This window comes from Oncorhynchus clarkii, chromosome 33 (genome assembly GCF_045791955.1).
Source record: "Oncorhynchus clarkii lewisi isolate Uvic-CL-2024 chromosome 33, UVic_Ocla_1.0, whole genome shotgun sequence".
NCBI classification, from domain to species: Eukaryota; Metazoa; Chordata; class Actinopteri; order Salmoniformes; family Salmonidae; genus Oncorhynchus; species Oncorhynchus clarkii.
The window spans coordinates 10,360,543-10,386,748 of record NC_092179.1 but is presented as its reverse complement, the minus strand read 5'-3'; the positions used below and the strand labels follow the sequence as shown (position 1 = coordinate 10,386,748).

General features: G+C 45.9%; 1 protein-coding gene and 1 non-coding gene across 7 annotated transcripts in view; both read left to right on the top strand.

Moving 5' to 3' along the window:
* LOC139392652 (striatin-interacting protein 1 homolog) overlaps window positions 1–26,206 on the top strand; it is a 35,452-nt gene that overhangs the window by 6,732 nt on the left and 2,514 nt on the right. For 3 of the 6 annotated variants that reach the window (XM_071140786.1, XM_071140788.1, XM_071140789.1), the window contains exons 4-21: window positions 1,943–2,077; window positions 6,895–7,015; window positions 14,708–14,776; window positions 15,956–16,062; window positions 17,932–18,059; window positions 18,327–18,515; window positions 18,928–18,978; window positions 19,781–20,013; window positions 20,786–20,851; window positions 20,980–21,043; window positions 21,530–21,601; window positions 22,014–22,088; window positions 22,255–22,352; window positions 22,671–22,797; window positions 24,573–24,673; window positions 24,949–25,015; window positions 25,217–25,321; window positions 25,515–25,719. In XM_071140786.1, the coding sequence (XP_070996887.1) occupies window positions 1,943–2,077; window positions 6,895–7,015; window positions 14,708–14,776; window positions 15,956–16,062; window positions 17,932–18,059; window positions 18,327–18,515; window positions 18,928–18,978; window positions 19,781–20,013; window positions 20,786–20,851; window positions 20,980–21,043; window positions 21,530–21,601; window positions 22,014–22,088; window positions 22,255–22,352; window positions 22,671–22,797; window positions 24,573–24,673; window positions 24,949–25,015; window positions 25,217–25,321; window positions 25,515–25,719 (2,013 nt within the window). Of the gene's footprint in view, window positions 1–1,942; window positions 2,078–6,894; window positions 7,016–14,707; window positions 14,777–15,955; window positions 16,063–17,931; window positions 18,060–18,326; window positions 18,516–18,927; window positions 18,979–19,780; window positions 20,014–20,785; window positions 20,852–20,979; window positions 21,044–21,529; window positions 21,602–22,013; window positions 22,089–22,254; window positions 22,353–22,670; window positions 22,798–24,572; window positions 24,674–24,948; window positions 25,016–25,216; window positions 25,322–25,514; window positions 25,720–26,206 lie in introns of those variants that run through there. The other 3 variants (XM_071140790.1, XM_071140787.1, XM_071140791.1) reach the window with 2 other exon arrangements.
* On the top strand, window positions 12,993–13,068 carry trnaa-ugc (transfer RNA alanine (anticodon UGC)). Its single transcript has one exon. It is a non-coding gene; the product is annotated as a tRNA-Ala (tRNA).

Below are 26,206 nucleotides of genomic sequence, written 5' to 3'. Positions count from 1 at the left end.
CCATTGACTTTTAACACATTTTGTTGTGTTACAGCCTAAATTAAGATTTTGTGTCACGGGCCTACACACAATGCTCCCTATTTTCAAAGTGGAGTTATGTTTTTAGACATTTTTAATTAAAAATGAAAAGCTGAAATGTCTTGAGTCAATAAGTATTCAACCTCTTTATTATGGCAAGCCTAAATACATTCAGGGGTACAAATGTGCTTAACAAGTCACCGGTTGTATGTATAATAGTGTTAGTAATAATAGAGTTTAACATGATTTTCGAATGACTACCTCATCCCTGTGCCAGACATTCAATTATCTTTAAGGTTCCTCAGTCCAACAGTGAATTTCAAACACAGATTCAAGCACAAAGACTAGGGAGGTTTTCCAATGCCTCGCAAAGAAGGACACCAATTGGCAGATGAGTAAAAAAAATAAAGGCTGACATTGATTATCTCTTTGAGCATGGTGACGTTATTAATTACACTTTGGATGGTGTATCAATACACCCAGTCACTACAAAGATAACTCAGTTGCTAGAGAGGAAGGAAACTGCTCAAGGATTTCACCTTGAGGCCAATGGTTACTTTAAAACAGTCTCAGAGATTAAAGGCTGTGTGAAAGGTGAAAACTGAGGATGGATGAACTCGTCACTGAGTACCACTTCATATTTTCAAGCATGGTTGTGGCTGCATCATGTTACGGGTATGCTTGTCGCCGAGGACTAGGGAGTTTTATTTGAGGGGGGGATATAAAGAAATGGAATTGAGCTAAGTACAGGCAACATCCTAGAGGAAAACCTGGTTCAGTCTGCTTTCCAACAGACACTGGGAGACAAATTCACCTTTCAGCAGGACAATAACCTAAAACACAAGGCCAAATATACACTGGAGTTACTCATCAAGACAACATTGAATGTCCCTGAGTGGCCTTGTTACAGTTTTGACTTAAATCAACTTAAAAATATATGGCAAGTCTTGAAAATGGCTGTCTAGCATTGATCAACAAACAACTTGACAGAGCTTGATAAATTTAAAAAAGAATAACGTGCAAATATAGTACAATCTAGGTATGCGAAGCTCGTGGAGACTTACTCAGAAAGACTAACAGCTGTAATAACTGCCAAAGGTGATTCTAACATGTATTGACGCAGGGGTGTGAATACTTAAATGAGATATTTCTGTATTTCATTTTCGATGCATTTGCATTATGGCGTATTGTGTGTAGATGGGTGAGAAGAAAAACAAATGTACTACATTTTGGATTCAGGCTGTAACACAACAAAATGTGGAATAAGTATGAATACTTTTTGAAGGTACATACAGTACATACAGTTCGGACATACAGTCCGAAAATGTCTACTGAAAGAGGGGAACTGACTAGGTATTTGAATTCCATTGATCACGATGTCCTACAAGAATCCCAAGAGTTGAGGTAAAAAAAATAAAGGACAGAAACGATCCTAATTGTACAATATACTTCACTTTTAGGAATCAATCGCTCATAGCCTATAAGTAAAAGGCGTTGCTGCCTTGATGTTGGATCCTGGCATCACAGTGGGTGATCAGTGATCAGTGGGTGTACTGCTATAACTGGCCAGGGCTGAAATAGCTTGCTGTGACCATGCATGTGAGCTGGGTGCCAGGACACTTTGACTCTGAGACCGCTAGCTGCTCCTGGGTCAGTGTGAGTTTAATGACCAGACCTGATCCCTGCTAATCTTTTTCACGTGTGAAAAGGGCAGGGAGAGAGTGGGGGGAGAGAGAGAGCGGGGGAGGGGGGGGGAGAAATGGACGAAGAAAATAAAAAGTGAGGGAATGGGAGAAATAAGTGAATAGAGTCAGCGAGAGTAAGAGAGCGACAGACGTTCAAACTCAGAGTCACAAGGTCGCACCGTCCTACAAAGTGACATGACTCACCTGGTCTCTTTCACCCTGTCCCTGTCTCTCTGCAGTGCGGGGGAGGAGGTGGATTGAGCTGGGTCAGGAGCAGCAGAGGGCCTATGTGATGAGACTACTAGATGCTCTGGAGGTCACTGACCGGGACAAAAGGCTGAAGGTGGCCCGGGCCATCCTCTACCTGGCACAGGGTAATCATCATCATCATCATCATACTGTTGCCGCTTGCTATAGACCACCCTCTGCCCCCAGCTGTGCCCTCGACACCATATGTGAATTGATTGCCCCCCCATCTATCTTCTGAGCTCGTGCTACAAGGTGACCTAAACTGGGACATGCTTAACCCACCCGCCAATCCTACAATCTAAACTTGATGCCCTCAATCTCACACAAATGATCAATGAACCTATCAGGTACAACCCCAAATCCGTAAACACGGGCACCCTCATAGATATCATCCTAACTAACTCGCCCTCCAAATACACGTCTGCTGTTTCAAATCAAGATCTCAGCGATCACTGCCTCATTGCCTGCATGCGTAATGGGTCTGCGACCAAACGACCACACCTCATCACTGTCAAACGCTCCCTAAAACACTTATGCGAGCAGGCTTTTCTAATCAACCTGACCGGGGTATCCTGGAATGACATTGGCCTCATCCCGTCAGTAGAGGAAAGTTTTGGGACACTGTAAAGTCCGTGGAGAATAAGAGCACCTCCTCCCAGCTACCCACTGCTCTGAGGTAAGGAAACACTGTTACCACCGATAAAACCTCTATAATTGAGAATTTCAATAAGCTTTTCTCTACGGCTGGCCATGCTTTCCTCCTGGCTACCCCAACCCCGGTCAACTGCCCGGTACCCTCCACAGCAACCCGCCAAAGCCCCCACCATTTCTCCTTCACCCAAATCCAGATAGCTGATGTTCTGAAAGAGCTGCAAAATCTGGACCCCTACAAATCAGCCGGGCTAGACAATCTGGACCCTCTCTTTCTAAAATGATCTGCCGAAATTGTTGCAACCCCTATTACTAGCCTGTTCAACCTCTCTTTTGTATCGTCTGAGATTCCCAATGATTGTAAATCTGCCGCAGTCTTCCCCCTCTTCAAATGGGTGACACTCTAGACCCAAACTGCTGCAGACCTATATCTATCCTACCCTGTCTTTCTAAGGTCTTCGATTGCCAAGTTAAAAAACCAGATTACCGACCATTTTGAATCCCACCGTACCTTCTCCGCTATGCAATCTGGTTTTCAGAGCTGGTCATGGGTGCACTTCAGCCACGCTCAAGGTCCTAAACGAAATCTGAACCGCCATCAATAAGAGACATTACTGTGCAGCCGTATTCATCGACCTGGCCAAGGCTCTGTCAATCACCACATTCTTATTGGCAGACTTGACAGCCTTGGTTTCTCAAATGATTGCCTCGCCTTGTTTACCAACTACTTCTCTGATAGTTATTTGTAGTTGTCCATGTATTCTAAGTCAGGGCCGTCCAGAGTAGTGATGCTGGACCGTCGGGCAGTGATCGATTGAATAGCATGCATTTAGTTTTACTTGCATTTAAGAGCAGTTGGAGGCCACGGAAGGAGAGTTGTATGGCATTGAAGCTCGTCTGGAGGTCAGTTAACACAGTGTCCAAAGAGGGGCCAGAAGTATACAGAATGGTGTCGTCTGCGTAGAGGAGGATCAGAGAATCACCAGCAGCAAGAGCGACATCATTGATGTATACAGAGAAGAGTGGGCCCGAGAATTGAACCCTGTGGCACCCCCATAGAGACTGCCAGAGGTCCGGACAACAGGCCCTCTGATTTGACACACTGAACTCTAGGTGTCTGGTTAGACTGTAAACTCTCCTTCCAGACTCACATTAAGCATCTCCAATCCAAAATGAAATCTAGAATCGGCTTCCTATATCGCAACAAAGCATCCTTCACTCATGCTGCCAAACATACCCTCGTAAAACTGACCATCATACCGATCCTTGACTTCGGGGATGTCATCTATAAAATAGCCTCCAACACTCTACTCAACAAATTGGATGCAGTCTATCACAGTGCCATCCGTTTTGTCAAGAAAGCCCCATACACTACCCACCACTGCGACCTGTACATTCTCGTTGGTTGGCCCTCGCTTCATACTCGTCGCCAAACCCACTGGCTACAGGTTATCTACAAGTCTCTGCTAGGTAAAGCCCCACCTTATCTCAGCTCACTGGTCACCATAGCAGCACCCACTCGTAGCACGCGCTCCAGCAGGTATATCTCACTGGTCACCCCCAAAGCCAATTCTCTTTTGGTCGCCTTTCCTTCCAGTTCTCTGCTGCCAATGACTGGAACGAACTGCAATAATCACCGAAGCTGGAGACCCATATCTCCCTCACTAGCTTTAAGCACCAGCTGTCAGAGCAGCTCACAGATCACTGCACCTGTACATAGCCCATCTGTAAACAGCCCATCTGTAAACAGCCCATCTATCTACCTCATCCGCAGACTGTATTTATTTATTTATCTTGCTCCTTTGCACCCCAGTATCTCTACTTGCACATTCATCTTCTGCACATCTACCATTCCAGTGTTTATTTGCTATATTGTAATTACTTTGCCACCATGGCCTGTTTATTGCCTTACCTCCCTTATCTCACCTCATTTGTACTCACTGTATATAGACTTTTTTGTTTTCTTTTTTTCTACTGTATTATGGACTCTGTTTTGTTTGTGTCGCACTGCTTTGCTTTATCTTGGCCAGGTCACAGTCGTAAATGAGAACTTGTTATCAAGTGGCCTACCTGGTTAAATAAAGGTGAAATAAAATAAATAAATAAATCATCATCGCCGTCACTGCACACTACAAGATCATTTGCTTTGGTTGTAGCATATTGTTACATGCATCCAGGAGATTAAGTGAATATTTAAATATTTCCCTTCTGATTTTTCTGACTAACATTTTCTTACAAAACAGAGGACATGTACCGTATTTATGCCTGAGTCCTTTAAAATATATATATTCCACCGTTATTTAACCAGGTAGGCCAGTTGAGAACAAGTTCTCATTTACAACTGCGACCTGGCCAAGATAAAGCATAGCAGTGCGACACAAACAACACAGAGTTACACAAACAAATGTACAGTCAATAATACAGTAGAAAATCTGTATACAGTGTGTGCATCTCATATAAGGAGGTAAGGCAATAAATATGCCATAATGGCGAAGTAATTACAATTTAGCAATTAACACTGGAGTGATAGATGTGCAATTAGAAACAATGGTGTGCAAAAGAGCAGAAGAAAACTAAAAACTAATATGGGGATGAGGTAGGTAGGTAGTTGGTTGGATGGGCTATTTACAGATGGGCTGTGTACAGCTGCAGCGATCGGTAAGCTGCTCTGACAGCCGACGCTTGAAGTTAGTGAGAGAGATAGAAGTCTCCAACTTTAGTGATTTTTTTCCCATTCGTTACAGTCATTGGCAGCAGAGAACTGGAAGGAAAGGCGGCCAAAGTAGGTGTTGGCTTTGGGGATGTGAAATATCCATGCTGGAGTGTGTGCTACGGGTGGGTGTTGCTATGGTGACCAGTGAGCTGAGATAAGGCGGAGCTTTACCTGGCAAAGACTTATATATGACCTGGAGCCAGTGGGTTTGGCGATGAATATGTAGCGAGGACCAGCCAACGAGAGCATACAGGTCGCAGTGGTGGGTAGTATATGGGGCTTTGGTGACAAAACGGATGGCACTGTGATAGACTGCATGCTGAGTAGAGTGTTGGAGGCTATTTTGTAAATGACATCGCTGAAGTTAAGGATCGGCAGGATAGTTTTATCAGGGTATGTTCGGCAGCATGAGTGAAGGAGGCTTTGTTGCAAAATTGGAAGTCGATTCCAGATTTCATTTTGGATTGGAGATGCTTAATGTGAGTCTGGAAGGAGATTTTACAGTCTAGCTAGCCAGACATCTAGGTATTTATAGTTGTCCACATATTCTAAGTCAGAACCATCCAGAGTAGTGATGATAGTTGGGCGGGTGGGTGCGAGCAGCGGGCGGGCGCGGGCAGCGATCGGTTGAAGAGTATGCATTTAGTTTTACTAGCGTTTAAGAGCAGTTGGAGGCCACGGAAGGATTGTTGTGTGGCATTACAGCTCGTTTGGAGGTTTGTTAACAGTGCCAAAAGAAGGGCCAGAGGTATACAGAATGGTGTCGTCTGCATAGAGGTGGATCAAAGAATCACCCGCAGCAAGAGGGACCTCATTGATGTATACAGAGAAAAGTCAGCCCGAGAATTGAACCCTGTGGCACCCCCAGAGACTGCCAGAGTTCCGGACAACAGTCCCTCCTATTTGACACACTGAACTCTGTCTGAGAAGTAGTTAGTGAACCAGGCGAGACAGTCATTAGAGAAAACAAGGCTGTTGAGTCTGCCAATAAGAATACAGTGATTGACAGAGTCGAAAGCTTTGGCCAGGTCAATGAATACGGCTGCACAGTACTGTCTTTGTTATCGATTGTGGTTATGATGTCGTTTAGGACCTTGAGCGTGGCTGAGGTGCACCCGTGACCAGCTCGGAAACTGGATTGCATAGCGGAGAAGGTACGGTGGGATACGAGATGGTCGGTGATCTGTTTGTTAACTTGGCTTTCGAAGACCTTAGAAAGACAGGGTAGGATAGATATAGGTCTGTAGCAGTTTGGGTCTAGAGTGTCTCCCCCTTGAAGAGGGGGATGACCGCGGACACTTTCCAATCTTTAGAAATCTCAGACGATACGAACGAGAGGTTGAACAGACTAGTAATAGGGGTTGCAACAATGGCGGCCTTATAATTTTAGAAAGAGAGGGTCCAGATTGTCTAGCCCAGCTGATTTGTAGGGGTCCAGATTCTGCAGCTCTTTCAGGACATCATCTGTCTGGATTTGGATGAAGGAAAAGTGCGGGGGGGGGGGGGGGGGGGGGGGGGTTGTGTGGTGAGGGAGCATCTGTTGAACCCTATGTGTGTCTGTTGTGTGGCGTTCCCCAGGGGTGTTTGATGAGTGTGACACGGACACAGACGTGCTCCACTGGTCTCGCCACAACGTGTTCCTGCTGTATGACATGGGCGTCTTCACCGCTCTCCTGGAGCTGCTGAGCATGGAGATGGAGTGAGTAGGACAACATTGCTACAACCGCACCACAACATCACTGCAATGTCTCGTAATGACTGTGTTGTTATGTCTCTCAACAAGTGTTAGCACCACTGTGGTTAGCGCTTACTTCCTCCTTTTTATTTATTTTATTTATTTCACCTTTATGTACCAGTTAGGCTAGTTAAGAACAAGTTCTCCTTTACAACTGTGACCTGGCCAAGATAAAGCAAAGTAGTGTGACACAGACAACAACAGAGAGTTACACAGGGAATAACGTGGAGTAAACAATATACATGCCAATAACACAATAAACAAGTCAATGACACAGTAGAAAAAAAGAAAGTCTATATACAGTGTGTGCAAAAGGCATGAGGAGGTAGGCAATAAATAGGCCATAGTAGCGAAGAATTACAATTTAGCAGATTAACACTGGAGTGATAAATGAGCAGATGATGATGTGCAAGTAGAGATACTGGTGTGCAAAAGAGCAGAAAAGTGAATAAAAACAATATGGGGATGAGGTAGGTAGATTGGGTGGGCTATTTACAGATGGACTATGTACAGCTGCAGCGATCGGTTAGCAGCTCAGATAGCTGATGTTTAAAGTTGGTGAGCCTTGATTAATGGTCCAAATCATTTACAGGGTAACAATTAAGTACCTTAATGTTACTGTTTTCGATTTAAAATGGGGAAAAATAAACAAAATTAGTTTCTTAGCAAAGTACAATTTCTCAAGCAAGAATTTAGCTAGGACTGTCTGGGAGTGGTGTGAGTGGGGAGGGGAAAACTGAAAACTAGCTGTTGTTGGCAGAGATGCTTGGAACTGTTTCTTATTGGTTTATTAACTCATTTACCGTTTGGTGATGTCACCAGGCAGGCCAAAACTCATCCAACCAAAACAAGCTGAAATTTCAGGTGGCCTTTTCAAACAACTCTTACACTATAAGGACATCATTATTTTATTTTTTTCACAGTATTATTCCAACCTCATAGGTTGGAAATGTATAGAAAACACAGGAAATCATGTGTTTGACTGCACTGGGCATTTAATGCTACAGTGCTGGTACACAGTTGCATTCACTCTCACTAGTTGTTCGCTGGATGGAGTAGGGGAAGGAGACAGTGGGGGAAAGAGACACAGTAGGGGAAAGGGACACAGTGGAGGAAAGAGACACAGTGGGGGAAAGGGACACAGTGGGGGAAAGGGACACAGTGGGGGAAAGGGACACAGTGGGGGAAGGAGACACAGTGGGGAAAGGAGACACAGTGGGGAAAGGAGACACAGTGGGGGAAAGGGACACAGTGGGGGAAGGGGACAACAGGGGAAATCAGTAAAGTAATGTACTGCTCTGTAGGTTTAGGCTTATTAGAACATCATAGTGGCTACATTTTCAGAAACATACATGCAATGCATTGCAAAATTAATAGGAAATATAGTCAAGACGTTGACAAGGTTATATATAATGACTTTTATTTGAAATAATAATTGTGTCCTTCAAACTTTGCTTTCATCAGAAAATCCTCCATTTGCAGCAATTACAGCCTTGCAGACTTTTGGTATTCTAATTGTCAATTTGTTGAGGTAATCTGAAGAGATTTCCCCCCATGCTTCCTGAAGCACCTCCCACAAGTTGGATTGGCTTGATGGGCACTTCTTACGTATCATACGGTCAAGCTGCTCCCACAACAGCTCAATAGGGTTGAGATCCGGTGACAGTGCTGGCCAGTCCATCATAGACAGAATACCAGCTGACTGTTTCTTTCCTAAATAGTTCTTGCATAGTTTGGAGCTGTGCTTTGGGTGATTGTCCTGTTGTAGGAGGAAACTGGCTCCAATTAAGCTCCGTCCACAGGGTATGGCATGGCGTTGTAAAATGGAGTGGTAGCCTTCCTTCTTCAAGATCCCTTTTACTCTGTACAAATCTCCCACTTTACCACCACCAAAGCACCCCCAGACCATCGCATTGCCTCCACCAAATCAAATGACATTTTATTTGTCACATATACATGGTTAGCAGATGTTAATGCGAGCGTAGCAAAATGCTTGTGCTTCTAGTTCCGACCATGCAGTAATATCTAACAAGTAATCTAACAATTTCACAATAACTACCTTATACACACAAGTGTAAAGGAATTAATAAGAATATGTACATATAAATATATGGATGAGCGATGGCAGAATGACATAGGCAAGATGCAGTAGATGGTATAGAGTACAGTATATACATATGAAATGAGTAATGTAGGGTATGTAAACATTATATAAAGTGGCATTGTTTAAAGTGGCTAGTGATACATTTATTATATCCAATTTTTTATTTTTAAAGTGGCTAGAGATTTGAGTCAGTATATTGGCAGCAGCCACTCAATGTTAGGGATGGCTGTTTAACAGGCGGATGGCCTTGAGATAGAAGCTGTTTTTCAGTCTCTCTGCCTTTGCTTTGATGCACCTGTACTGACCTCACCTTCTGGATGATAGCGGGGTTAACAGGCAGTGGCTCGGGTGGTTGTTGTCCTTGATGATCTGTTTGGCCTTGCTGTGACATCGGGGAGTGTAGGTGTCCTGGAGGGCAGGTAGTTTGCCTCCGGTGATGCATTGTGCACTACCCCCCCCGGTTGAGCCTTACGGTTGAGGGCGAAGCGATTTCCGTACCAGGCGGTGATACAGCCTGACAGGATGCTCTCATTTGTGCATCTGTAAAAGTGTGTAAGTGTTTTTTGTGACACGCCGAATTTCTTCAGCCTCCTGAGGTTGAAGAGGCGCTGCTGTGCCTTCTTCGCCACGCTGTCTGTGTGGGTGGACCATTTCAGTTTGTCCGTGATGTGTACGCCAAGGAACTTAAACCTTTCCACCTTCTCCACTACTTGACAGATGACATCAAGCACTCCTCCAGCATTAAATTAGTTTTTTCTGCGTCTCACGAATGTTCTTCTTTGTGATCCGAACACCTCAAACTTAGATTTGTCTGTCCATAACACTTTTTTCCAATCTTCCTCTGTCCAGTGTCTTTGTTCTTTTGCCCATCTTAATCTTTTATTTTTATTGGCCAGTCTGAGATATGGCTTTTTCTTTGCAGCTCTGCCTAGAAGGCCAGCATCCCGAAGTTGCCTTTTCACTGTTGACGTTGAGACAGGTGTTTTGCTATTAATGAATGAAGCTGCCGGTTGAGGACTTGTGAGGCGTCTGTTTCTCAAACTAGACACTCTAATGTACTTGTCCTCTTGCTCAGTTGTGCACCGGGGCCTCCCACTCCTCTTTCTATTCTGGTTAGGGCCAGTGTGCGCTGTTCTGTGAAGGGAGTAGTACACAGCGTTGTACGAGATCTTCAGTTTCTTGGCAATTTCTTGCATGGAAAAGCCTTAATTTCTCAGAACAAGAATAGAGTTTCAGAAGAAAGTTATTTGTTTCTGGCTATTTTGAGCCTTAATCGAACCCACAAATGTTGATGCTCCAGATACTCAACTAGTCGAAAGAAGGCCCGTTTTATTGTTCTTTAATCAGGACAACAGTTTTCAGCTGTGCTAACATAATTGCAAAAGGGTTTTCGAATGATCGATTAGCCTTTTAAAATGATGAACTTGGATTAGCTAACACAACTTGCCATTGGAACACAGGAGTGATGGTTGCAGGAGTGATGGTTGTCGATTTCATAAAAAAATCTGCTGTTTCAAGCTACAATAGTCATTTACCACATCAATTATCACTGTATTTCTGATCAATTTTATGTTATTTAAATGATCTAAAAAACAAGGATATTTCAAAGTGACTCATCAATAAGTCAAATACTATACACTGAGTGTATAAAACATTAAGAACAGTCGTCCTAATATTGAGTTGCAGTGCCCTTTTTGGCCTCAGAACAGCCTCAATTCATCGGGGCATGGGCTCTACAAGGTGTCGAAAGCGTTCTACAGGGATGCTGGCACTTGTTGACTCCAATGCCTCTCACAGTTGTGTCAAGTTGGCTGGATGTCATTTGGGTGGTAGACAATTCTTGATGCACACAGGAAACTGTTCAGCGTGAAAAAACCCAGCGACGTTGCAGTTCTTGACACAAATAGGTGCGCCTGGCACTTACTACCATACCCGGTTTGAAGGCACATAAATATTTTTCACTCTCTGAACGGTACACATACACAATCCATGTCTCAATTGTCTCAAGGTTTAAAAATCCTTCTTTAACCTGTCTCCTCCCCTTCGTCTACACTGATTTAACAAGTGGATTTAACAAGTGACATCAATAAGGAATCATAGCCTTCACCTGGATTCACTCAGTCAGTTCTTAATGTTTTGTACACTGTACAATTTCAGGTGGTCTTTTCAAACAGCTCCTACACTTAAAGGGCATCCCATAAGCATACCACTGAATCGATAAGTAGCTATATTAAATGTCCCCACGGAGTCAATTCCTCTGTCACCTGCCTGCCTGAGGTTCCTCCTCTCCCTAAGGGAAGATCTACTGCTGCCTCACTATTTTGGGTCTCTACCAACCTTAGCCATGGACTAATCTACCAAATGGGAGAGGCTGGTAGAGATGGTGCTGATAATAGCTGATTGGCTTGTGTGTGTGCGTGTGTGCGTGTGTGTGCGTGTGTGTGCGTGTGTGTATGTATGTATGTATGTATGTGTGTGTGTGTGTGTGTGTGTGAGAGAGAGGGCAGGGAATTGAACAGGATTGAACATCTATTTTTAATTATTCTCCCGGTGGGAGTGACTCTGGGAGGTGGTACAGGCCGTGGTCTATGTGTGTGTGGAGAGGAGACAGACAGCTCGATCATGACTCAGTGTCCAGGAATGGCTTCCTGTTCTGTTTCTTCTGTAGGGTATTTCTGTCCATCCCCTTGGCTCCTCTTTAATGAGAGAGTCACCGCCAGGCAAGGCTAATCCCTGCTGAGTGTTGCTGAGGGACCCTGGACAGTGTGAAGTTAAACACACACAGGCATGTACAAGCACACGCACGTTCACAGACCGGCAGAGAGATACACACACACACACACACACCAGAAATGTTAATTCATGAATACACCATTCTCTCTTTCTCTTCTCCGTCCTACCTCCCACATCCATCCCTCTTCGCTTCAGCTAGGATATGAGGCACCTACTGGCTCTTAGTGAGGGGGACAAGAGCAGCGAGAGCAGGTTGAGAGCAGACAGAGAGGGAGACAGAGCACCGGCCTCTGCGATTCACAGCTCACTGGCGAGGTGGCAGAGCCTTCAAGGCGTTGTTTCCTTCCTTTAGTCTATGTGCTCCTCTGTCCTGGTCTCTTATTGACCTCTGATTCTACGGCTTAGCAAGCAAGCAGCCGCCTCCTATTACTTCGTAGCACCTGTTAAGCTGCGGAGCCAACACACAGGGAATGATCTCTGTCTGTATTTCTCCTCTGCTATTTATCCTGCCTGCACTGGTGTTCATTCTCAGTTGTGATTTACGCTGGGTTTTTTTCACTTCAAATCAAATACAAGTTTGTCACATGCTTCGTAAACAACAGGTGTGGACTAACAGTGAAATGCCTACGGGCCCTTCCCAACAATGCAGAGAGAAAGAAAATAGAGAAATACTAGAAAAGTCAAACGCGTAATAATAGATACACAATGAGTAACGATAACTATATACAAGGGGTACCAGTACCGAGTCCATGTGAAGGGGTATGAGGTCATTGAGGTAGATAAGTACCTATAACTAGAAACAAAGTGACACGGTAGTAGCAGCAGCGTATGTGACGAGTCAGAAAAATGAATGCAAAAAGGGTCAATGCTATTTGGTTAACTATTTAACTAACTATTTAACAGTCTTATGGCCTGGCGGTAGAAGCTGTTCAAGGGCCTGTTGGTTCCAGACTTGGGTGGCTGGAGTCTTTGACAATTTTTAGGGCCTCCCTCTGACACTGGCTGGCATAGAGGTCCTGGATGGCAGGGAGCTTGGCCCCAGTGATGCACTGGGCCGTACACACTAACCCACAACCCTCCAGGGTCCTTAGCTCAGTGATGGTCGGTCCAGTGTGGCTCAGTTGGTAGAGCATGGCGCTTGCAACGTCAGGGTTGTGGGTTTGATTCCCACGGTGGACCAGTACGAAAATGTATACACTCTGAATAAGAGCATCTGCTAAATGACAAAAAATAGAAATGTAAAAAATTATGAGCTTGGAGGGCACTATGGTGTCAATGAACTGCATTCTCATGTAGGTGTGCCTTTTGTCCAAGTGGGAAAGGGCAGTGTGGAGTGCAATAGAGATTGCGCTATCTGTGGAACTGTTGGGGTGGTATGCGAATTGGAGTGGGTCCAGGGTGTCTGGGATGATGGTGTTGATGTGAACCATGACCAGCCTTTCAAAGCATTTGTTGGCTGCAGATGTGAGTGCTACAAGGTGATAGTCATTTAGACAGGTTACCTTTGGCGTTCTTGAGCACAGGAACTATGGTGGTCTGCTTAATTATTACAGACTGGGTCAGGAAGAAGTTTAAAATGTCAGTGAATTAACTTGGTCAGCGCATGCTCTGAGTACACGTCCTGGTAATCCATCTGGCCCTGCGGCCTTGTGAATGTTAACCTGTTTAAAGATTTTCCTCACATCGGCTACGGAGAGGGTGATAACCCAGTCGCCTGGAACAGTTGGTGCTCTCACGCATGGTTCAGTGTTGCCTCAAAGCAAGCATAGAAGGCATTAAGCTTGTCTGGTAGTATCACGTCACTGGGCAGCTCTTGGCTGAGTTTCCCTTTGTAATCCGTGATAGTTTGCAAGCCTTGCCACATCCGACAAGGGTCCGAGCCAGTGTAATAGGATTCGATATTAGTCCTGTATTGACATTTTTCCTGTTTGATGGTTTTTTGAGGGTGTAGCGGGATTTCTTATAACCGTCCGGGTTAGTGTCCCTCACCTTGAAAGTGGCAGCTTTAGATCAGTGTGGATGTTGCCTGTAATCCGTGGCTTCTGGTTGGGAAAAGTATGTACGGTCAATGTGGGGACAGCGTTGTCAACGCACTTATTAATGAAGCCGGTGACTGATGTGGTAAACTCTGAAAATGCCATAGGATGATTCCCAGAACAAATTCCAGTCTGTGCAAGCGAAACAGTTCTGTGGCTTAGCATTCGCTTCATCGGACCACTTCCGTCACTGGTACTTCCTGTTTGAGTTTTTGCTTGTAAGCAGGAATCAGGAGGATAGAGTTATGGTCAAAATTGCAAAATGGAGGGTGAGGGAGAGCTTTGTATGTGTCTCTGTGTGTGGAGTGAAGGTGATCTAGAGTTGTTTCTCCTCTAGTTGCACAGGTGAATTGCTGGGAGAAATGAGAAGTTGTCCTGCATTAAGGTCACCGGCCACTAGGAGCGCTGCCTCTGGATGAGCATTTCCTTGTTGGATAATGGATCTATACAGCTCGTTGAGTGTGGTTTTAGTGCCAGCATTGGTTTGTGGTGGTAAAAAGACATCTACGAAAAATATAGATGAAAACTTGGTAAATAGTATGGTATACAGTTTAGCAGAACCTCAAGACTTCCTTTTAATATTAGAGATTGCGCACTAGCTGTTGTTAAGAAAGCGACACCCGCTACCCCCTTGTCACTTTAATTATAGGAAATGAGAACTTCCTGACCCCATGACCTGACCAGAGCCTAGACATGAGCGATATCTCTCGTCTGTTTTTAGCTGTGGTGTGGTATGATTTGTACTGTATACAAGCTGAACTGCTTCTGTGTTTCACTCTGCAGTAACAACCAAGCCTGCAGCAGTGCAGTGAGGAAACCTGCCATCTCTCTGGCGGACAGCACAGAACTCAGGTGACCATCCTTCCACCTCACTGATTTTTACAGCAGTCGCCCAATCAGCCAAGCCCAAAATCCCAAACAGCAAGCAATGCATATGTAGAAGCATTATGGCTAGGAAAAGCTCCCTAGTAAGGAAGGAACCTGGCCAGCCCTCTTCTAGCTGTTCCGGGTGGAAACTATAAGAGTACCTGGCCATTTAAGGCCAGATTGTTCTTCAAGATGTTCAAATGTTCAAGGATGGGCAGCAGGGTCAAATAATAATCAGTGGTTGTAGAGGATGCAACAGGTCAGTACTTCAGGAGTAAACACCACTAGAGGGATATCAACAGCTTAACAGCACCAACTTACTACCCTTAGGCAAGGCTGAGTATAGCCCACAAAGATCTCCTCCACAGCACGAGCCCAAGGGGGCACAAAACCGGATAGGAAGATCACATCTGTGACTCAACCTACTCAAGTGACAAACCCCTCCTAGGGACGGCTTGGAAGAGCCCTAGTAAGCCAGTGACTCAACCCCCCTAATAGGGTCAGAGGCAGAGAATCCCAGTGGAGAGAGGGGAGCCGGCCAGGCAGAGACAGCAAGGGAGGTTCGTCGCTCCAGTGCCTTGCCGTTCACCTTTGCATCCCTGGGCCAGACTACACTAATCATAGGACCTACTTAAGAGATGCGTCTTCAGTAAATACTTAAAGGTTGAGACCGAGTCTGCGTCTCTCACATGGATAGGCAGACCATTCCATAAAAATTGAGCTCTATAGGAGAAAGCCCTGCCTCCAGCTGTTTGCTTACAAATTCTAGGGACAATAAGGTGGGAAACTAAATAACACGTCCTAATAGCTTGTAGAAAATGGAGGCCATTATGGCTTGTTTTCCATCTGAATCAAGGCGTTAATGCACAGGACACTGCCTCGCTAACATTGTATAATTACTGTAGGGTGATTTAGGCTGACGCATTAGCTAGGCAAGTGCATGTGGAAACGTGTACAAGAGCATTAAGTGTGCACACACACACATTTACAGATTCACACATGTACAAACTACACATAGGCAGACATAATGTATGCACAAGCACACACAGTTATGTTTTTTGGAGTGGAGAGCTGTTCTACCTCAGTAGCTTACAGACTATTTGTCTTGATGCATGCATGCACACACCTGTTCATTCTGACCTCTGACCTCTTGTGTTCCACTAGGGTCTTGCTAAGCATCATGTACCTGATGGTGGAGACCATCCGTCTGCAGACAGAGGACGACAGGCCAGAGTGGAGAACTGCCAGAGAGGCCTTCAAGACTGAACTGGGTGTGTGTGTGTGTGTGTGTGTGTGTGTGTGTGTGTGTGTGTGTGCGTGTGCGTGTGCGTGTGCGTGTGCGTGTGCGTGTGCGTGTGCGTGTGCGTGTGCGCGTGCGCGCGTGCGTGCGTGCGTGCGTGCGCGCTGTAAGACGTTTCTGTAATTTCAACAGCAAAACACTGTAGAATGCAGTAAAATACCATAAATGTGTTTTACAGGATTAATGATGGTGCATTGTGGGTTAATGTTGTGAGCTGGGAAAGAGTCTTGCTCATTAACATGCTGTATGTTAATGTGTGCCTTGTAAGAGGCTGTATTTGTTGCACCCGTGAGTGAGAATGCTGTACCCACCCAGAATACAGTAATATACTGTATTTTAGGAATTCTACAAACCTTTTCCTGTAGATTTTCAGGACCTTACTGGCCAATTGCTGGCAGGAATTGACTGTAATTCAGAATACAGTACCAAACTGCATTTTTGGAGTGCCAAAAACCTTTTGAGCAGTAGTGGGTTCATGGTATTGTTGTCTTTTAAGAGGCTATATTAGTGAGAATGCTGTACGAATTTAACTGATATGTGATAGTAGTTCCCTAACAATGAAATGTATATAGGGAACAGATCAGCGTTAGCCTGGGTGACGTGACCCATGTGACGACACAGCTCGAGAGCTGGCCTCTGCCAGACTAGATCAGAGTTAGCCTGGGTGACGTGACCCAGGTGACGACACAGCTCGAGAGCTGGCCTCTGCCAGACTAGATCAGAGTTAGCCTGGGTGACGTGACCCAGGTGACGACACTGCTCGAGAGCTGGCCTCTGCCAGACTAGATCAGAGTTAGCCTGGGTGACGTGACCCAGGTGACGACACAGCTCAAGAGCTGGCCTCTGCCAGACTAGATCAGAGTTAGCCTGGGTGACGTGACCCAGGTGACTACACAGCTCGAGAGCTGGCCTCTGCCAGACTAGATCAGAGTTAGCCTGGGTGAAGTGACCCAGGTGACTACACAACACAGCTCGAGAGCTGGCCTCTGCCAGACTAGATCAGAGTGGCAGTGAGTCTTACACCTTTAATGGTTGAATATTTAACAATGTCCAGTCAATCTGTTTCTCCCTGTAATAACAGCCAGTTTGGAAGCCTTTGTTTAGGCCTGTGATATAAAAAAACAAATGTTCATAAATATGATGTAATATTCAAATACCTAGCAGCCAACCTTCTCGCTCTAATCCCTTGTAATTACAGGAAAATACTGCAATAATTACTTTCTTACAGTTTATTAGGCACCTTTACTGTATTGGACTGGGTTTCATTTCTTTGACATTATAGTCATTTACAGGAAAGTGATGTCAAGCCACCGTGAATATCTCAGTAATGTTTGGGCACTATCCAGAGATAGTCAGAGAGATATCATAAGATATCTTGCTGTAATAACTATTATTTTGAAGACCAGTGTCTCCTTAACTACAACAATATTTTCAGTAACGGTTTCAGAAACGTTTCTACATGCTATGACTTTGATATGTGTTTTTTTTCCTTCTCAACTTTGGTTGAATGCACAGACCGTAAGTTGCTAATGACGAGAGTGCCTGCTAAATGACCCGAATGTAAAAATTAAAACTTGAGAGCACTGGGTGATTACAGATTTATACCGTAATTGTTATTGGTACTGTAATTTAGATTGCAGTAACTGACTTGGTAGTGTAAATTAGATTACAGTAACAGTTTTGCTACCGTAAAATGGATTACAGTAGCTGTACTGTAAAAGAAAGTACAGTAACTTACTGGCCAATTGCTGCCAGTAAGTTACTGTAAATTATACAGGAAAAGTTTTAGTGTGTACACTGTATGTGTGTGCTGGCTGTTGACCCTCTCCTCTAACCTCAGGTTCTCCTCTGTACAACGGAGAGCCATTTTCCCTGTTGCTCTTCACCATGGTGACCAAGTTCTGCAGTATGAACGCTCCACACTTTCCCATGAAGAAGGTCCTGCTCCTGCTCTGGAAGACCATCCTGGTCAGTAAGCTACAGCACCGACACCATTAACTGTCCGTTTAGTAGGCTAGCCGCTCCGTAACAGAGGTATTTCATCCACCACTAGTGTAAATTCAAAACGCTTGCTAGAATGACGTTGGAACCGGAGTGTCAGGCTCGACTGGCTCCCGCAATGGAATCGATGGGTTCGTAAAATTCGGTTTGCCAATAGCTGCACAGAGCTCTGTCCGTGTGTTCATGTACATCTCTGTGGCTTTCTGTGTCCGTCTGTCTCTATGCGTGTCACAGTTCACCATGGGGGGCTTCGAGGAGCTCCAGGAGATGAAGGTTCGAGGGAGAGAGAGACTGAGCCTGCCCCCCTTGCCTGAGGACAGCATCAAGGTAATTCGGAGCATGAGAGCAGCCTCTCCTCCAGCCTCGGCAATGGAGCTCATCGAACAGCAACAGCAGGCCAAGAGAGGACGCCGCAGCCGCAGGGTACGTATTATACAGCCATCATATCATGCACATACTGTTCCTGGAGCTTTTCACACACACACACACACACACACACACACACACACACACACACACACACACACACACACACCTGTGCGCTAGACTCACTTGACTGAATACACACCTGATGTGTTCTAACAGCGAGCCTAACTAAACCCGTGCAGTCACAGCCTAACGGCGCCATGCCCTCTAACAAGCATGGATTGCTCAGCCTGACTGTAGCAGTAGAGAATGTGACTAGGAGCTATGTGCACACCCTCGGTGTACTGCACTCCCCCTGACACTTTTGTTCTTTTAACCTCTTCCTCTAATCCCAACTGTGCTGTTTTTAGACTGGGGCTCTGACTTCACCAGGCTCTCAACCACCCTCCTCTTCCTTGTGTCCCTGCAGAGTGCCTTTGTTGATAGCTTGGAAGGAGACAGTCCCTTTCCCAAGAAGCAGGTCTTTACCCACTTTCCCTCTGCATTTTCTCTGCCTCGGGCTGGTTCTTGCACCTTCTATTCCTCCACCTCTTTCTTTTCCTCTTCTCTCTCCTCTTCCTCTTATTCCTCCTCCTCCTCTTCTTCCTCCTTCCCCTTTTCTCCTCCTTCACTGCGCTCTGCACTGTATGGGTGGGTACAGAGGCGAGGCTGGCTGTGGTCGAGGTCCCTGCGGACATGGCGGGAGCTTTCCTCTCGTCTCCATCTCCACCGGGTTGTTAGGCCGCCAGCGTATCGCTGTAGAACAACAGTTCACTGCAGCTTCTTTCCCACCACGCAGCTGAATGGCTTGTTCTCCATGGGATATGAGTCATGTAGGTCTATGCTGGTCACACTGCTTCCGTTACCTCTGTTGCTCTCCTCGCCAGCACACAGTCTACCTGACGACTACTTACTACCACCACACCGCCATACGTTGCATTGCACTGGCGCTCCGCTGCTATTAAATGCAACCCCCTTTGCCTGATGCTTGTTGCGTTGATGATGCCGCAGTCATTCATTAAAACTATGGAAGTGGTTTGAAATTATTGGGGTTTGTGTTTGTATGACTCATTATGGTTGTAAGTGGAATGTTTAACACTTGAATATGGAGTTGGGCCCAAAGGTTCCTTTTTTACTGGGAGTTTCTGTAACTTTTTTGTCTTGGAGTGCAGCCTTATGGTAGGTAAGTCTTGAGTATTGCTTGGGGTTGAAGTGGGAAGCCTGTGTGTGTGTGTGAGGGGACGGCCTCTTTCATGCCCCCTGCTGGTTGTTCTGGTTTCCAGCCCCTGGTAAAGCAGGACAGCCTAGACACGTACAACGAGCGAGACCCCTTTAAGAACGACGACGCACGCGACGAGGAGGAGGATGGCGAGGAAGCCGACAGTGGCATCGAGGGCGAGGTGGACCCCCTGGACCGTGATGTCATCATCCAGCCGCCACCCCCACCGCCCCCGCTCAGACCCCCCACTGAGAGTGCGTCCCTCCCCAAGGGTCTGCCCTGGGCCCCCAAAGTCAGGTAAGGCTGGAACGCCCAGTTCCAAACCAACCTCTCGCCCCTCGCCATAACTCTTAACCCTTCTGTGTTTGCAGATCTGAAGGGATTGGATAGGTGTAATATAGTGGAAGCTCCCCAAACACCATCAGAAGGCAGGGTGGATCGATCACCTTATTGCTTACCTCAGATCTGCAAACTCAAGTGATAGCATACAAAATCAAATGTACACTGGGTTCTAGTTTTGTTATTCTACACACTCGTGCTGCTGATAGTGCCCCCTCTGTTTAGGAGGACTCAAAGTAACCCACCTCAGTCACTCATACAGTAACAGCCAGCTCCCCCTCGCAAGATGGCCTCTGTCTACACATTAGTGACAGTGGCCTATCACTCGTGTGTGTGTGTGTGTGTGTGTGTGTGTGTGCGTGGGTGGACATGGCGACATGAATGATAATTTAGCACATGAGGTGGAGTTCCAATATCACACAGTGTACAGAGGCAGCATCGAGTGTGACTGATGAGGCTTTAAGCAGCCAACACGGCACCCTAAAGTGTGTGTGTGCAAACACTCTTAAGATGGATGTCTGTTGGAGAGGAGATGCATCATCTGGTTAGCAGCCGAACATCTTTGATCGGTCTGTTTAGATAGTATCTCGACAAGCCCGGGAAACCAGACTAGGAAACACAGTAGGTCTCGTAGTGTGATCAGTGAGAAGGTGAATCTCAGACTGGGGGGGGGGGGGGGGTTAGTGAGGGGCAGCAGGCCTCTATCGAATCTATCGGTCTGTCTCCACAGAGAGAAAGACATCGAGCACTTCCTGGAGACCAGCAGGAACAAGTTCATCGGCTTCACTCTGGGAAAGTGAGTGTCGCTTTCACTGTGTTGTTGTCTGAAAGGCTCGCTCCACGTAGTACACTGCCATGTGTGGTCCTAGTTATTGCAGTGCCAGTGACTGTTCTCTCTCGGCTGCTATGTTTTTTTTCTTCTAGTGACACAGAGACACTGGTCGGTCTTCCTAGGCCCATACACGAGAGTGTCAAGACCCTCAAACAGGTAAGGGGGAGATAAATCTCTCTTGTTCTTCCTCTTCCGTCCTTTCTCCCTCTCCTCTCAATCCCTCCGTCGCTCTCGCTCCACCAGGATCGAGTGTTACACCGGTGACGAAGCATCGACCGTTTATTTGACCAGCGGGTCAATATTCCTGGACGTTGACATCCCACTCGGACATCTAATTGTGTGTTTTGAACTGACTGTGAAACATCGTTACACTGAGGAATGCCCTTCTGTGTGTCAACCTGTGAATACTAATGAACACCCGCTCAAAGCCGCTTCTGTTTACACCCCGCGCGCTGCCTGACGAGATGATGTCGGAATACTATGGTATATCGCCATGGTGATGTCTCATTGAAAAGGTGTGACGTGGAATAGAATCGATTGTGGGTATGAAGTGCTTTGCGCTGGCTCTCCTAGTGCTTTATATTGTATTGTGTATTGTGGCTAACTCACCCAATCCAACACCATGCTCTCTTTTCCCTCCAGCACAAATATGTCTCTATAGCTGAGATGCAGATCAAGAGGGAAGAGGAGCTTCAACAGTGCCCCATGACCCTGGTCAGTGACGCTTCTCACTGTTTACTTTATATGAAATGACAGGAACTCCTCTATTTGAATGAGTTTAATGCTAGGCTAAAACTATACTGGAAAATGAAGTGGGGGGGGTTGTCAATGTTTTGACCCCTAGTTGCACCACACCTCCCAAAAGCATAATGTCTGCTCAATGTCTACATTTTTACATTTTAAAACTGCAGGGCTTTTTGTGTTTTATGTTGTGAATGTGTCTTTGTAATAACATTTGAATTCTATCTCTCTTCTAAAATAGATTCTTAATCTCAATGAGAACTAACCTGGTCAAATAGAAATATGATATTTCATTTTCTAAGTGTTGGAACAGGGCTCTGTGATTGGAAACAAGATGACTATAGACCGTGTGTAACTCATATCGTGTGGTGTTGTGTTGTGTCAGGGAGAAGAGGATGTGGATGAGACCCCAACAGAGATCCTGTATCTGGGAATGCTTCCTAACCTGTCTCAGTATGTGGTGAGGACATCTACCGTTATATTCTGCTCTACCAAGACACTTCACATGGCATCATCTTACTTTGCATCTCAAAAATCCTAGATTGTTACTAAGTATTTGCTGTCTAGACCTGTCATGTTTCCGAGCTGAGAGGTTGAAAGCTAAAAAGCCACATTGTATTGATCAGATTGCCCTTCTGAAGCTGCTGCTGGCTGCAGCACCTACCTCCAAGGCCAAGACGGACTCCATCAATATACTGGCTGATGTGCTACCAGAGGAGATGCCGTGAGTGTAATAGCCTTGTGCCTCTCCTTGTTCCCTCACGGCCATCTTTGCCGTTCATGCTTAAGTTGAGTGATGGCGATAAGGAGGACCTGTAATATAGTTTGTTCATAGATAAAGTCAATGACTATAGATTTGTCATGTCAAGGGAAGTTGTTGCTATGAATCACATAAAAGGGGTGTGTGTGTGTGTGTGTGTGTGTGTGTGTGTGTGTGTGTGTGTGTGTGTGTGTGTGTGTGTGTGTGTGTGTACGTGTGTGTACGTGTGTGTGTACGTGTGTGTGTACGTGTGTGTGTGTGTGTGTGTGTGTGTGATGGCAGAATCACGGTCCTCCAGAGCATGAAGCTGGGTATTGACGTGAACAGACACAAGGAGATCATTGTCAAGGCCATCTCTGCACTTCTGCTGCTGCTCCTCAAGCACCTGAAACTCAATCACATCTACCAAGTAAGCCCACCTACCGCCCCTACCGGTCTTTCTTTCTCTCTACCTCTCTCTCTCTTTCTCTGTTTCCCCCCCCCCCCCCCCCCCCCCCTCACACCCCAGGTAAAACCACTATCTCTCGCTCTCCATCCCTTTCTCTCCCCCACCCCCTCAGGTCTGCCGCTGCTCTCTCGCTCTCATCTCTTCCAGTGGGGTAGTGGAGGGTAAACGCAGTTTAACCACTTTTGCAGAAAAATGCATTGAAAATATAGGAAGCTTAACTTTTTTTTTACACCACAGCAGGCGAACAGTTTACCCCCCCACACACACACCTTTGCCACCCTCACACACTAAGTCAGCCTCCATTCTCTCTCATCTCCCTGCCTTCCACATTCACCACCACATTTCTCTCGCTTTCTGTCTTCATCTCCTCTCACATCCCCCACCCATTTGGCTCCTGGCAGCCGACAACACAGATCCTGCACTGGAATGATAGGCACACAGTCAAAGGTTCATACGTCTCCCTGCACACAGAGAGGGAGGCAGGATAGAGGGAGGCAGGATAGAGGGAGGCAGGATAGAGGGAGGCAGGATAGAGGGAGGCAGGATAGAGGGAGGCAGGATAGAGGGAGGCAGGAGGAGGAGGAGGAGGAGGGTTGGAGAAGTACCATCAGACAAGAAATGGGTACATAGCCGCACCATCCATTTTCTAAAATGCAAAGCTGAGCTCCTTCCAAAATCTGCTCTTGTAAAGGAGGATTATAATTCCTATTTTGGGCCGATTAGCTTCATGTATCGTCGTCCTACTGCTGCTTCTCCCTGAGACGAGAGAGTGTGTCTCTCTTCAGCACACGAAACCATGTACCTTTTTTAAAAGGGATTGGTTCAAGGTTGACTTTTTGGCACGCAACCACTATTGATAGGTAGTGAATCGTCTTCAGAGAGAAATGGAGCATCTGCTCTTTTGACAATAGTGTGCTTATACCTGGCAGCAGGTCAGGACTGTTCTGTCAAATCCTACATGAAAAAGGAGCTAGTTCCCCATTTAATAGGATGAAAGATGAACAAAGCTGGATGTAAAATTATTGTAGCGCCATCTACTGCCCAAAATGATTACCTTCACTCTTATTTCCCACGACCAACTGCCAAATGAAGCTTGTTGCAAAGATGCATTATTGCAACTGCAGAACCCAGCTCAGTGAAAGGGTTAAATGAGTCTGCCTATCCTGCTGGCTCTTAGACGGCCATGCCGCAGAGCTGAGTACTTCCAGGGAGAGCAGATTGGCTAAATCCTCTTATTGGAACCCCCGTCATTCCCATCGTGAGAGTGTAAAGGGGTTGTCATTTCAGAGTGTCTTTTACACCCCAAAAGTCGGATGACAGAATGCTCATCATGGTTTCTGCTTTGAATTCATAGGCACACAGCAATAATAGTAGCTGTGCTAACAAAAAGTGGTCTTGAACGGTCTTTTGATGATCGTAAACGATTGCATAGAATGTATAAAAGAGGAGAAATCGGTCTATTCCTGAACTCTGCAGGCTGCTCATAAAATATAAAAAGACTGGGGGTTGGAGGATTAATATTTTATTATTTAATGGATATGAATTTTTATTATTAGGAGTTAAAGGGCTAGTGGGCCTTAGTGCTTTATCTGGTCCTCCATGGTTCCTGTGCACTAAAGACAGTCAGGGACTTTGCAGTGACCTTGTACTTCCTGTCTCTCTCTCTCCCTCTCTCCCTCTCTCTCTCTCTCCCTCCCTCTCTCCCTCTCTCTCTCCCTCCCTCCCTCTCCCTCCAGTTTGAGATTGTCTCTCAACACCTGGTGTTTGCTAACTGCATCCCACTGATCCTCAAGTTCTTCAACCAGAACATCATGTCTTACATCAGTGCCAAAAACAGGTAGGACTCACTGACTACAACTGACTACCACTTAGATTCTGCCACAGTGCCAGAGGTGCATCTGCACCCACATAAAGGCATGGCTTCCGACTGCCAGGTATTTGTTTCCTGCTCATAAAAAACACCAGCGGCTGAGGGGTGGAGGTGCCAAAACACAGGGGGGGGGGGGTTCAGGTGTGGTTGGCAAATGTGTACCTCTCACCTCAATGACAGGTGTAACACCACTGTTGACACAAAGATGGGCTGTAATACTCTCGTTTGTGCTCTCATTGTAGTATATGTGTGCTGGACTTCCCTCACTGTGTGGTCCACGAGATGCCTGAGCTCACGGCTGAGAGCTTGGTGAGTCCAGATCACAAACCCATGTGTTTACATCAGACTGTTCGAATGTTAAAAGACCTGGCTATGGGTTCGGTTCATCTGTTGGCTGTGATTAGACACTGGCCGTGTCCGGCTACCCATCCTAAACACTAGGCCGTTATACATGTATTCTTTGTGGGCGTTTTCAATTCTCCTAATCCTGTTGTTGCCTGTGATTTGTAGGAAGCTGGAGACAGTAATCAGTTCTGCTGGCGTAATCTCTTCTCCTGCATCAACCTGCTGAGGATCCTCAACAAGCTGACTAAGTGGAAACACTCCAGGACCATGGTGAGAGAGACCTGGTCCTGCGTCTCTTTATGATCACATGTCCCTTATTCAGTACCCACTTGTAGAATCAGATCCTTTCAGATCTACAAGAGTGCCTAGGGTGTACAGGCTAGAGGACAGTTTAGAATTCAACGATTTGTGACTGGACATTTTTGAGATCCACTGTGTCCTTCTCTTCCACCTCCTCTCTCAGATGCTGGTGGTGTTCAAGTCTGCTCCCATCCTGAAGAGGGCGCTAAAGGTCAAACAGGCCATGATGCAGCTGTATGTCCTCAAGCTGCTCAAGATCCAGACCAAGTACCTGGGCCGCCAGTGGAGGAAGAGCAACATGAAGACCATGTCAGCAATCTACCAGAAAGTACGACACAGGCTCAATGATGACTGGGCCTATGGCAACGGTAAGATGCAGAGGAAATAAACTATTGAACGCATACCTGAAGTCAACTCTTAAATCACTGGTCTGTAGGAGATGTGAAAGCTATGAAACGAATCAGAATTTGTTGATGAATGTGAAATGCAATGCGGTAGGTACATACTATGTGCCTTTGATTATTGATCTCCGTAACGGAAACTCCAATCAGCCAACTGCTGTAAGATGAAGGCCGGTAACTAAGGATGTGTTGCCATAGCAACCAAACCAGGGACCAGCTAGGGGTGAGAGGCCCTCAGAGAAAAAGAGACGACTGTCTGTCATCACATGTCTCAGGTTCTATTCTCAATTAACCAGACGGACAGAGAGAAAGAGAGGAGAGAGCTCCATTGGTTCTTCAAATCAAATGTTATTGGTCATGTACACCTGGTTAGCAGATGTTAATGCTAGTGTAGCAAAATGCTTGTGCTTCTAGTTCCAACGGTGCAGTAATATCTAACAAGTAATCTAACAAT